The sequence below is a fragment of the Aquarana catesbeiana genome, linkage group LG01, assembly GCF_042186555.1.
Source record: "Aquarana catesbeiana isolate 2022-GZ linkage group LG01, ASM4218655v1, whole genome shotgun sequence".
Lineage (NCBI taxonomy): Eukaryota > Metazoa > Chordata > Amphibia > Anura > Ranidae > Aquarana > Aquarana catesbeiana.
In genome coordinates this window covers 272,119,573-272,133,416 of record NC_133324.1, presented here as the reverse complement: position 1 = coordinate 272,133,416, position 13,844 = coordinate 272,119,573, and the positions used below count along the sequence as shown (strand labels likewise).

At 47.7% G+C, this 13,844-nt stretch overlaps 1 protein-coding gene across 1 annotated transcript in view; it reads left to right on the top strand.

Moving 5' to 3' along the window:
- The first annotated feature begins 1,104 nt into the window (after positions 1 to 1,104).
- Positions 1,105 to 13,844, top strand: part of LOC141140964 (serine/threonine-protein phosphatase PGAM5, mitochondrial-like) — a 34,696-nt gene continuing 21,956 nt past the window's right edge. The window contains exons 1-2 of the mRNA XM_073628549.1: positions 1,105 to 1,247; positions 4,620 to 4,789. Coding sequence (XP_073484650.1) covers positions 1,105 to 1,247; positions 4,620 to 4,789 — 313 coding nt within the window. The remainder of the gene's footprint in view (positions 1,248 to 4,619; positions 4,790 to 13,844) is intronic.

Sequence of the window (13,844 nt, the reverse complement as noted above, 5' to 3'; positions counted from 1 at the left end):
TGGCTGGAGCTAAACACGTTAAAAATGTACCAGTTCAGAATTACAAACAGATTCTACTTAACAACAAATCTACAGTCCCTGTCTTGTTTGCACCGCCTGTATACTGCTGTTTCCTTTTTTAATTTGGGTGCGGGGTTCCCCTTAATATCCATACAAGACCCAAAGGGCCTGGTAATGGACTGGGGGGTACCCATGCCGTTTGTCTCACTGACTTTCATCCATATTGCCAGGACCCGACATTACATTAAAGCCGCAAGCAGTTTTAAATGACTTTTTTTCCTTTAAAAATTACATTTTGTGCAGGGACTGTTCTAAGCACGGGAAACATACGCCACTTTACAGGCATACTATAGACACCCCCCAGGTATGATATTTAAAGGAATATTTCACTTTTTTTTTTTTTTTACTTTAAGCATCATTAAAATCACTGCTCCTGAAAAAACGTCCATTTTTAAAAGTTTTTTTTTGCATTGATACATGTCCCCTGGGGCAGGACCCGGGTCCCCAAACCCTTTTTAGGACAATACCATGCAAATTAGCCTTTTGATTTCCAGCGTTCGAGTCCCATAGACGTCAATGGGGTTCTAACGTTCGTGCAAATTTTCGGTCCGTTCGCAGGTTCTGGTGCGAACCGAACCGGGGGGTGTTCGGCTCATCCCATCCTGAACAACTGGAGGGCCGTAGTTTGAAGACCCTTGCAGTAGCCTATCTTTTGCCCATGCACTGATTGCAGTTGCAGTGCTCTGCAGGCATCAATGCAAAAATGTAATAAATACACATTATAACACATACACATTATTATTATGTTTTTATTAATGTTGATACAAATATTCAATTTTTGTGGAAAACATGGACTATGCCTTGAAGGTCAGAGATAGCAGAACTAACTTTTCCAGTAGAAGACCAGCAATGGTCTCCTCACATTTTTCAGTGACCGTTCCCTTTAAGGCAGCTTTAGATATTGATAATTGCCCCTCCCAAAAACCTGCACTCTCTCACCATATAATCCTGCAGACAGACTCCTCCCCCAGTGCCTCACTATATAAGGATTGCAGACAGACTTCTTGCCAGTGGTTGTATTGACAAGTTTATTGAGCTGTTGTCATGTTCCTGCGCAGGGTTGTCCTGGCTGGTGGAGCAGCACTTTTTGCTGCAGTGGCTGTGAAGCACAGTGGGGAAGACTCAATTGTAAGTGCTGTGCAATGGCCGCCAGCCCTCACCAGGCGTTGGGACCCCAATTGGGACAGGTGAGTGCTTTACATAAAACATGTGACTTATTTCAGCAAGGGTTAAAATATAACTAAAGGAAAACTGTTTTTTTTTTTTTTTGGATTGAGTGGAGAGGGATTGGAACCCCTGTCAGGTTTTTATTGTCTCTCCCCTGTGAAGGAGAATCACCCTTATTGTCCTGTTTACCATGATCAGTGAAAGTAAAGAAAATCCCAAATTTTGAGTTGTCCCCAGAGAAGTAAAAGGGGAACTCTTCCAATGGGGACACTAGTTCTGGTGACCTGGGGGTCCTCAAGGATTCTCTTAGGCCACTTTCACACTGAGGTGTTTTACAGGCGCTATAGTGCTAAAAATGGCACCTGTAAAGTGCCTCTCCTGTCACTCCAGTGTGAAAGCCTGAGGGCTTTCACATTTGAGCAGTGCACTTGCGGGATGTTAAAAGTCCTGCAAGCAGCATCTTTGAGGTATACACTGCTCCTAAAGTGCCCATTGAAATCAATGGGTAGCGCTGTGGCAGTGATGCTTTTGTGGGTGCTTTTTAACCCTTTATTTGGCTGCCAGCAGGGGTTAAATGTGCCCCGCTAGTGGCTGAAAAGCGCCTCTTAAATAATGGTAAAGACCTGCTAAAACTAGTAGTGCCCCTCAGTGTTAAAGTTCCCTTAAGTTGCAGGGGTTTCATCTCTTCCTGTTTGGCTATGGGATAGGAAGTGAATGGAAATCTCTGAAATGGGACAGATTTTTATTTTTATTTTTTTTTTTTTCCCCATCTGATGGGTTATACCCCCTGTTCTATCCAAAATGAAAGTTTTGCCTATAGTCCTACTTCACGTTTGAATATCCTCTCATGTAGGATGAGCACCTCCATCAATGGAGCAACTTAAGTTCTCCCTTTATTTCATTTTTTTTTTTTTTTTTTTTTTTTTTTTTTTTTGTCACTTTCTAACTTTGATCAGGCATATTGTTGTGTTACATTTTATTACTATCATATATAGGGGGGCTATGTGGACAGTTTGCAGGCCCCTTAGTGAGCAAAGTAGACGCTTAAAATTTCTTGATTGTAAGGATTATTGTATCTTTCAGGTAACCCCAAATCACCTTTTTATATTTTGTGCTGTATGTGAATATATTGTAACTATAGGCCTTACAGAAAAGAGTGCATCATTCCATGTAAGTGCCGGTTCACACCACATGCAGTCTAGTGTGTTTTTGCAGAAAAAAATGCATGGAAAGTCTGTTTTATGGTTTTTCAATGGCCTAGTTCACACCAGTGCTTACAGTTCCAGGGGAAAAAGTAGAACATGCTGCATTTTTCCTGGACTGTACTGAACCACTGTAAAATGCACTGGAACGAAGAAAAGGGGGGGGGGGAATGCACTGGACTGTGTCAAATGTGCATGCAGAAAAGCATCTGGAACACATCCGGACTGTTTCTATGGTGTGAACTGGCCCTAAGTAAAATGATTGTACATGCTTTCCTTCCCATGAACTTCTTATGCTTTCTCTTTTCTAAGTCCGTGTTCAAATGTAAAGACATACATACTTGCTCTCCTTTAGCTTTTCCAATACTATGTAATAGGAGGCTGCATCTAAACCACTCAATTTAACCACTCAATTTTTTTCAAATAAGGCTGGTCCTTGCACTACATAGTTGATGGTAGCTCTAAAAGTGTGTGTGTGTGTGTGTGTGTGTGTGTGTGTGTGTCCAGCTATGTAGTGCAAAGGCCTGCCTGATTTAATACAAATTGAATGGGTTGCTTTGGTGTGTCCTCCTAATACACAGTATTAGGAAATCTAAAGGAAGATTGTATAATGAATAGTGATAGTTAACTTTTTGTATGAGTTTTGCCTTAATCGGCTTAACTAACAGTTTGCATAGAACCACACCCTATGAGTTACTGTGGTTAAGCCGATTCCCAGTGCAACCTCCTGTGTCAGCAGTCTAACTCGCAAGAAAGTACTGAGTGTAACCACTTCAGCCCCGGAAGAATTTACCCCCTTCCTGACGTGAGCACTTTTTGCGATTGGGCACTGCGCTGCCTTAACTGACAATTGCGCAGTCGTGCGACGTGGCTCCCAAACAAAATTGACTTTTTTTTTTTTTTTTCCCTCCCACAAATAGAGCTTTCTTTTGGTGGTATTTGATCACCCCTGCAGTTTATTTTTTGAGCTATAAACAAAAAGTGACAATTTTGAAAAAACGCATTATTTCTTACATTTTGCTATATCACCCAAAAATATAAAAAAAAAAATGTTTTTTCCTCAGTTTAGGCCGATATGTTTTCTTCTACATATTTTTGGTAAAATAAAATCGCAATAAGTTAATTAATAATAATAAAAAGTTATAGCGTTTACAAAATGGGGGATAGTTTTATGGCTTTATTTTTTTTTTTTTTTTATTAGTAATGGCAATCAGCGATTTTTATCGTGACTGCGACATGGCGGACACATCAGACATTTTTGACATTCTTGGGACCATTGTCATTAATACAGCAATCAGTGCTATACAAATGCACTGATTCCTGTGTAAATGGCAGTGAAGGGGTTAACCACTAGGTGGCAGTGTAGGGGTTAAGTGTGTTGTGGGGGGGTGTGGCTGTGTGACACGTTGCTGATCTCTGCTCCGATCACAGGGAGCAGAGATCAGTGACGCTGTCACTAGGCAGAACGGGGAGATCCACGTGGCGATCGAGTCTGCGGGACCCGCGACCCGACTCATGGAGCTTGAGCGCCCGCAGGACACCTCTTAAAGGGCAACATACAGGTACATTAGTCTGCCTGTACGTGCCCTTCTGCTGCAGTATATTTGCGTGAGGCGGTCGGCAAGCGGGTAAGTTTGTATAACTCAAACACACCCCCTCCCTCTGTTTTGTATATAAGCTACTGTTTTGCTCAATAAAATCAGGCACCTTGTGAAAACACTCAAGCCTGTTTCCCGTGTCTCACGGATCCAAGGGTCCCGGTGGTCTGCCTGCATAACCAGGGTGGTTGTCAAGGTGTACAATTCCTTTCGGTATGGTCAGCCTAAGGCCTCGTGTACAGTGCTGCTGGTTAACAGACATTTAGGGGCATTTGGGAGTTTTTCAACCGCCCCTGAACTCTCCTGTTATCTTATCAGTCCATGTACACAGGGTCCTTTATAGTAGTTTATATGCAGTTGAGGGGTATATTTTGGAACACAAAAAATGCATGCAGAAGCTGAGTTTACAGGCATTTTGTGTGTCAAGTAGGCCCCTCCAAAAAGAATGACAAATGTTCTCTGCACATCACTCCCAAATTTTACCAGATCCGTCCCAAGATTGTCTGCTAGACTTTGAACCATCTGCCTACAAGTGAATTATGTTCTGCACAAACTGACCCAACATTCCTTTTTTTTTTTTTTTTTTCCTTAGACGTGAACCAAGGTCTCTGGCCAATCTAAATGACCTGAAAGGAAATGAGGACTTGAAATTCAAACTAAAAAAATATAAAGCAAGGGCCAGACGTACTATCTTCCTTGTTTGCCATGGACAGTACAACATGGCTGGTGAAACTGACCCTGAAAAACTTCTAACACCACTTGGTAGGTTTAGTTTGGATCTACTTTCAAATCCTTTAACATTGTGCCTTTTTTTTTTTTTCTTTTTTCTTTTTTCTAAGACTGGGAGTTGAGCTGCAGACTTGTGAAGCTTTCAGGTCTGGTAGGGCTCTCCCCATCTTCTCAGGGGGGTGGCAGATTTGGAAAGGGTCCCCCTGAGAGCTGAAGGACCCAGGAACCCGCAGCACAGGAATCCTCACAAGACAGGACTGGGAAGCCAATGCAGTGGCTAGAGTCCTGCCCTGGCCTTGACTTGTGTGGCTAGAAACGCAGACATGTGGGTCACAAAACTAATTGATCATGTGTCACAAACCTCTAAGTCTAAACAGGTCTTGGACTCTTTAGAGGTGGTTGGTAGGGCAGTGACCTACCTGGCAGAGGTTAAAACAGTGCGTACAACCGCCAAAGCCAGTGCCCTTTTGAATTCCACAAGGAGAGCTTTGAGTCAAGACCTGGGATGGGGACAACACTTCTAAGTGCCTGTGGTCTTCCATTTGAGGGTTCCCTACTCTTCGGAGCTGGGTTGGACCAGGCCCCTTCTAGCTCTATAGAGAAAGGCAAGAAGTTTCCCATGATCCCTAAAAAGGATGGGGAAAATCCCCCCCCCCCCCGAGGCCCCCAGGCTTAAAACTGGTTTAGAGATGAAAAGGAAGGTACTGTTACCAGGTGCTGGGGGGTTGGTAAAAGGCAAGCAGAAGGGAGGACTTCTCTTCCCTAGCCAGAAGTCTGCCTACAAGGATACCAAGTGACGTAAGGGCGGGGGGAAGATTTTCCCACTTTCTCTCTGTGGGAAAGGATTACTCAGAGTCCCCACATCCTACAGATTGGAGTTGCACTCCCCAATTCCCCCCCCCCAAGTTTCCTTTTAACTCCCTTACCCAGGGACCCTCAGAAAGCAGTGGGTCTCTTGGTGTCAGGTAGCTGGCGGAGCACGGGGTCATAGTGCCAGTCCCAGCAGAACAATACGGGCAGGAAGTTTATTCCCACATCTTTGCAGTCCCAAAGCCCTCTGGAAAGTACTTTGTAATAAACCTAAGGAGTTTAAACAGGTTCCTGTGGTACAAAAGGTTCCGTATGGAAAGCATCTATACACTCAAAGCCTATCTTCACGTCCCTATTTTCCCTCCCCGTCTTTCAGGACAGCCACATTGAGACCTTGGCTCCTCCTCTTCCTGGGAAACACTGTGCCAGCCCCCATAAATTTCCACCTCCCCCTGCCAGCCTCAGTTATTTGTGTTTCTCCCAGTGGGGAGACACTGAATTGGGAACCAGGCCTAAAACAGTCAGGGAGACTGGGGGCTATATTACTAAAAAGTCCCTAACTAGGAGACGGGGGTCTCTGGGGCAGCGGCAGGCTACATACCGGCCGCATCTCGTCCGCCTCCTCCACTTCGCCGAGCGCTGGTGGAAGTCTGGGGGGGGCCCTCTTTCACAGCCACAGGGCTGTTTGCAGGAGGCATCTCTGTCCCCCCCCCCCCTACAGGCCGCAGTGGAGCCGAACGGGCCGGACGGCGGGTGACGTCATTTCTGGCGGGGGGGAGTGTGTCCTTTGACCCGCGACTTCCGGTTCTGGGTCGTGCGGCACTGATAGAGGGCCGGGCACAGGCTGGAGAGGAGTTTGTTCACTGCACAGGCAGTGTGAAGACTCCACAGGCCGCCCATCTGCATGTCGGAAGCAGATGCTCAGACGGCGCTCAGCGATGCCAGCCTAAGGTAAGGGTACCTTGGGGAAGGGTTCCCCCTCTACCTAGGCTTTCCCTCCCCCCCCCCCCCCCCCTTATGGTTCCTGTAGTGGGGGGGAGGGGAAGGAACCCCATCTAGGTGGGCAGAGGAGGGGGGGGGGGAGACCAGGTCCCTCATTTTTAAAGGAGGGACTTGAATCTCCCCATGGTTGTATTTCTGTGTGAGGCTTTGTGGGGATATTGATTGGTTTTTCAGAAATCTGAGAAAAAGCCCCCACATAGCTCTAAGAGAAAGTGTGCCTCCTGTAGGGACACCTTAGGGGAAGCTTGGAAAAAGGTCTTATGTAAGAACTGTATTGATGCTCTTGTTGACGAAAGAACTTCTGAACAGGAGTCAGGGTTAGCAGCATCAGTTAAGGAATTATCTTCAACCTTCCAATTATTTCAGACCCTGTTTGAAGGGTTACAGGTTCCCCTTAAACCCTCACCTGCATCGCAGAATACATCCCCACGCTTGGCACAGGACTCTGCATCTTCCCAACCAGGGGCCGCCACTTCAGCTGAAGTAGCAGGCACTTCCAGAGAGGAAACAAGGGAGGAACCAGACAGTGCTACCTCCGGGTCTCAGGATGACTCGGAGGAAGAGAGTAGGGAGGGGGAGTGCAGGAAGCCCTCAAGGTACAAGTTGTCCCTTGATGAGGTAGAGGACCTCTTAGGGGCTATCCACACTACCCTGGGTATCAAGGAGGATAAAAAGACCCTATCTCTCCATGACCAGATGTACAGGGGCTTAAAAGAAAGGTATTTCCTGTTCATGAGGTCCTAATAGAAATGGTCAAAAAAGAATGGCAGGATCCCGAACAGAAACCCTTCTTTTCTGGGACCCTAAAAAGATTCCCTTTTTTTTCGGACGATCCTGCCTCAATCTGGAACAAAAACCCCAGATTGGACGCAGCATTCTCACAAGTGTCCAGACACACAGATCTGGCCTTTGAGGATCTGGGAGCTCTGACAGATACCATGGACAAGAGAAATGATTCCCTGTTAGACCTGGGAATCAACTCTAGGTAATCTGAAACCAGAGATGGCAGTCACGGTGGTGGCCTGAAACCTCGAGCACTGGCTTACACAAATCCAGGCTCATCCGGAGGCAGGTACGGCAAAGGAGACTATTTTAGCGTCCTTTCCAACTATGCTAAGAGGCGTAGCATACATAGCGGATGCTTTGGCCGAGTCAGTGCGCATGTCAGCCAGGACTGCGGCACTTGCCAACTCAGCCAGAAGAGCCCTCTGGCTCAAAACATAGCCAGGCGACAATGCCTCAAAGGTCAAACTGTGTGGCATTCCACTGACCGGTGATCTGCTCTTCGGCCCAGGTCTAGAGACCGTATTAGACCGTACCGCCGATAAAAAGAAGGCATTCCCAGTAAAAAGAAAACCCCCAAATCAACCCAGGAAGGGGTTTCGTCCACAAAAAAGGCCTCCCAAGTCACAGGAGAAAAAGACTTGGAGCCAAAGGGGTAAGAGCAAAGGAGGAGTGATTTTTCGCCCTCCTGAACAGCCCAGTAAGACCCAGTGACTCAGGGGTCACAGTGGGGGGAAGATTGGGAGCCTTCCTTCCACTATGGGAAGTAATCTCCCCCAACCATTTTATACTGGGGATCATACGAAGGGGGTATTGTCTGGAATTTACAAAGCCCCCTCCATGTCGAAGCTTAATAACGCTTCTCCCCAGGTGTTCGGCAAAACCAGAGGCCCTCCTAGGGGCATTAAAGGAACTAGAACAACAAAATGTGCTTTGCAGAGTTCCAAAGGAAGAAGGGACAGGCTTTTATTCACACCTTTTCGTGGTGAGAAAACCCTCGGAGTTACAGGTTAATTCTAAACCTGAAACCTCTGAACAAAGTGATTGTTTACAAAAGATTTCAGATTGAATCAATATTCAGTCAGGGCGTTACTTCCCCAAAACTGTTACATGGTGTCACTGGATTTGAAAGACGCTTACCTCCACATCCCCATTGCGGAGGCCTTTCAAAAATTCCTGCGCCTGGCAGTAAAGGTAGAAGACAAAACTATTCACCTGCAGTTTCAGGCGCTGCCATTTGGCCTATCCTCGTCACCCCGAGTATTTACGAAAGTCATGGCGGAGGCCATGGCTTTTTTGCGAATCAAGGGGGTATCAATTATTGCTTACCTAGACGATCTTCTCTTCACATCATCCTCAGAACAACTAATCAGGGATCTGGAACTCACAAAGACAACCCTGAAAGAGCTAGGGTGGCTACTAAATCTGGAAAAATCCAGCCTTATTCCAGCTCAACAGATTTCCTATCTGGGATACCTGCTGGATTCTACTCGGCTGAGAATTTTTCTCCCACCAGAGAAAATTCTGAAGCTAGACCAAGCAGTAGCATGCCTTCAGAGCAATCAGCAGGTACCAATACGGGTGGCCATGTCAACCCTCGGCCTACTGACTTCTGCCATCCCGGCAGTCCAGTGGGCAGGCCTTCACTCCCGTCCCCTGCAGGCACTGATTCTAAAGGTGTGAGACCACAGCCAGGAGTCTTTAGACACTCTGCTTTCTATCCCTCCTCGGGTCAAAAGGTCCCTCTGGTGGTGGAGGAAGCAGATAAATCTGTCACAGGGGCGCCTGTGGATCATTCCAGTGTCCAGAGTGATTACTACGGACGCAAGTGGCAGAGGCTGGGGGGCACATCTGGGACCTCAGTTAGCGCAGGGGACATGGAGGGAGGAGGAGCTCAGAAGGTCCTCCAACTGGAAAGAACTAAAAGCAGTGGGACTGCCACTCAGAACTTTCAGGGAAGACCTACTGGGACAACATATCCAGGTACGGTCCGACAACTCTTCGGTCATTGCTTATATAAACAAGGTGGCACGAGAAGCGGGGGTTCTGTTAAGCCTAGCCACAGAAATTCTCGGCTGGGTAGAAGCCAATGCTCTGTCCCTTTCAGCAGTGTTCCTAAAAGGGAAGGAGAATGTAGTGGCCGATTTTTTTATTAGCCGAACACAGCTGAGAGAGGCAGACTGGGTACTCAATCAGGAGGTTTTCGACCTCCTAGTCAGGAAATGGGGCTTCCCAGATGTAGACCTATTTGCCTCAGGGAGCAATACAAAGGCCCTATACTTCTTCTCTCTCAGCAGATGGGAGAATGCGTTAGGGGTAGACGCTCTGACACAAAGTTGGCACTTCAGAGTTTGCTACGCCTTCCCACCTCCCGGTGCTTCTGCCAGCAGTTCTAAGAAAATTCCAGGTAGAAAAACGCCACACTAATTTTAGTGGCTCCGTACTGGCCTACGAGAGCTTGGTTCTCGATTCTCGGTCAGTATGCGGCGGAACCTCCCTGGCTCCTTCCGTCCAGGAAGGATCTCCTGTCGCACGGTGCAGTTCTCTTCCAGTGGGCTACCTGGGGACACTTAGCCGCTTGACTTCTGAAGAAAAGATTCTAAGAAGCAAGGGCTTTTCTGATCAACTGGTAGCTACCCTCCTTGATAGTAAAAAAGAGGAGACGCGCCAAATCTACCAAAAGGTCTGGGGGCGTTTTAAGGCTTGGTGCCTAGAAAACTCTTTTAAGGTGCAGAGCCCTATAGCAGTCCTGGAGTTTCTGCAGTGCGGGGCTGATAAGGGGTTAGCCATCAGTACCCTTAAAAGCCAGGTTTCAGCACTTAGCGCATACCTTGAGAAATCCCTGGCCACCAACACCCGGGTGGTCAGGTTTTTCAGAGACCAGTGTAGGGTCCTTCCTTCCCTAAGTGGGACCTTTCCCTGGTCTTGCAGGTTCTAACTGAACCCCCGTTTGAACCTTTAGAGGAGTGTACTCTAAAGGACCTAACATATAAAGCTGTTTTTTTGGTGGCTGTAACCACAGCCAGGAGGGTCAGTGAAATAGAGGCCCTTTCAATTAGACCCCCCTTTTGTGTTGTATTTTCGGATAGAGTTGTTTTTAAGACTGACCTGGCTTTTTTACCGAAGGTGGCTTCGAAGTACCATAGGAAGTAATTTTGCCAACTTTTTGTCCTAATCCCTCAAGTGAAAGGGAATTTAGGTTTCACACTTTAGACGTCAGATGTATCCTACGTTATTTAGAGCTGACGAAGAGTTTTAGAAAGTCAGACTCTCTTTATTTCTTTTTGCAGAGCAAGAAAGGGACAGAAGGCGTCTAGACGCACCATTGCCAGGTGGCTCAGAATAGCTATTAGTCAGGCCTACAGGCTAGCCGGTAGAGGCCCCCATGGGAATTAAAGCACACTCTACTAGAGCTATGGCAGCTTCACAGGCGGAAAGAGCTGGAGCAACGCCAGAGCAGATTTGCAAAGCAACCGTATGGTCCAGTTTCACCACATTTGTGAAACACTACAGAGTGGATCTGGTATCAGCAAGTGAGCAATCCTTTGGGCGAAAGGTATTGCAAGCTGTTGTCCCACCCTAAGTGGTAAGTGCTCGTCTATCCTCTCAATGTGGCTGTCCTGAAAGACGGGGAGGGAAAATTAAAGTTACGCTTACCGGTAACGACTTTTCCAGTAGTCTTTCAGGACAGCCCTAGTACCCACCCGAAGTTTTGGGGGGTCTTGAGGAAGACCTAAAAAAGGGCACAATAGTAATATGTGATAGTATGTTATTAACGTGTTGTGTCTCCCCAGCTAACCGGAGGTGCTCTAGAAAAAACTGAGGCTGGCAGGGGGAGGTGGAAATTTATGGGGGCTGGCGCAGTGTTTCCCAGGAAGAGGAGGAGCCAAGGTGTCTCAATGTGGCTGTCCTGAAAGACTACTGGAAAAGACGTTACCGGTAAGCGTAACTTTAATTTTTCCAGAGCACCAGGCCTTTCTAAGGTTCACGATCCCCCTCAGAGCGGGGAGTGCAGCACTGGCAGCTCTCTGCCCTATCCTTTGGACTGGCAGCCAGTCCGAGAGTGTTTACAAGGATCCTGGCAGAAGTGGTTGCATTCCTCCCATCTCCAAGGGGTAACACTGATCCCCTGTCTCAACGACATACTGGTTTACAACCAGTCGAGATCTTCTTCTTTCCGACCTGGACAAGGTAGTGAGTACCTTGGAGTCCCTGGATTATCAGCCAAAAAAATTCCTTGCTGGTTCCTGCCTAGACCAAGGTCTATCTAGGCTTCCTGGTGGATTCAACAGCACAGAAGTTTGTTTTGCTCCAGGGGAAGGTAGAGGGCCTTATTGTAGCAGTAGCTTCCCTAGAATTAGAAGGTCTCTTACAGAAGGGTTATGAGAGTTCTCGGTTTGACATCCTGTATCCCCGTCGTTCCAAGGGCTCAGCACCATTCCAGGACTCCCGCAATTCCTCCTGGGGCAGGAAGGGTGGTGGCTCTATCCTCAAAGGTTGCAGGAGGGTCAACTTTGGGCCCAACTCCAGCCCCTCAGGGTAACCACAGATGCAAGCACCTGGGGTTGGGGGGGGCAGCGCACTTACAGGCACTTCGCGCCCAGGGCACCTGGAACCAGAGTCAGAGGCACTTCCTCCAACTTTTGGGACCTCTTGGCAGTCGGAAAGAATCAAGGGCAAGGAGGTGTAGATCCTTTCCAACAACGCAACCGCGGTGGCCTTCCTGAATCAGGGAGGCACCAGATCTCACTCTTCTGACCCTGGCTCTGGAACTCCTGGAGTGAGCAAAGTTCCCTCGCTCAGCAGTGCATTTAAAGGGGACATACAATGTCAAAGCGGACTATCTCAGTCGGCAGCCGATTCACCAGGGGGAGTGGGCATTGAAACCCAAAGTGTTCTCCCTCGTATGCCGGCACTTCAGCAGCCCAGAGATTGCTCTTTGCCCACAGAGGGAGCAGAAGACTGAAGATTCTTCTCACTCGAGCGGAGGGGTTCAGAGGGGGTAGACACGCTGGCCCAAGTTTGGGACTTCTGCTTGGCATATGCCTCCCCCCCCACCTTGGTTCTGATCCTGAGGCTACTGCAGAAGCTGAGTCTCTCAGAGGGCAGACTGATTCTGATTGCCCCATGGTGGCTCAAGAGGACCTGGTTCCCTTCCCTGGGGAAATTGGTGTGTGGTCCCCCCTCGCCTTCCAGAGTGGCAGGACCTTCTCCTCCAGGGCCCAGTCTGCCACCCAGATCCCAGCTTCTTCAGGCTGATGGGTTGGCTCTTGAAAGGGAGAGCCTGCAAAAAAGGGCGTTCTGCGTGTTCTGAGAGTAATCGACACTCTTCTTTTGAGTAGGAAGCTGGTTATCAGGCACGTTTATGCCAAGGTCTGGGGAGTCTTCTTACAGTGGTACCAGGTGAAGGGGACTTCCCAACAAGAGATCCCTGCCATCCTGGACTCTATCCAGGATGGCATGGGTCAGGGGTTGCCAACTAAGGTGTGTGTGTGTGTGTGTGTGTGTGTGTGTGTGTTTTGTCAGCTGCAGATGAGCAAGTTTCTGCCTTGGGATCTAATGCTAGTCTTGGAAGCCCTAACCAGGGCACCATTTGAGCTGTTAGCTCTTAGCCCTTTTAAGTTACTTACCATAATGACAGCCATCCTGCTGCTGGTTACACCAGCCGGGAGGATAGGTGACATCCAGGCCCTTTTTTCTATTTGACAGGGTTGTACTCAGGCAGGACTCCCTGTACCTCCCAAAGGTAGCCTCAAGGTTCCACAGAACTCAAGATTGTTCTTTGTTCATTTTGTAACAATCCTCAGAATGAGAAAGTTCTTTTCATTGTTTAGATGTCAAACATTGGCTTATTTGGATAGAGTAAAGGAGTTTAGAAGGTCCAGTCACTTTAGTTTTTTTTCTGTCCAGAAGAAGGGTCAGCAAGCATCTAAATCATCCATAGCAAGATGGATCAAGCATACTGTTACCTTGGCCTATGATAAGGCAGCCCAAAATAACCTTAAGGCACATTCCACTTGGTCTCTAGCGACCTCTTGGGCAAGAAGGGCATGAGCATCGATGGAGCAAATATGCAGAGCAGCTACATGGACAAGCCAGAGCACCTTCCTGAGACACTACAGGGTGGAGTTGCTGTCACCTCAGGATTTGGCGTCTGGTAGGAAGGTCCTACAAGCTGTTGTCCTGCATTAAGGTAGGCCTGAGTTACTTGCTCTTCTCTCAGGGTGCCATCCTGGAAAACGACTTGAGAAAATGACCAGTTAGACTTACCGGTAACGGTGTTTCTGGGAAGTCTTCCAGGATGGCAGGAAGGCTTTTGGTGTATTGGTTTTGTATGGAGATTTGAGGTGGGTCAATACTTTTTCACAACTGAAGAGCAGGTGTTTTAACCTTTGTTTCCTATCAGGTGGGACCAGTCATCTCTCAGGGTGCCATCCTGGAAGACTTCCCAGAAACACTGTTAAGTGTAACTGGTCATTTTTCCCTTGTCTGG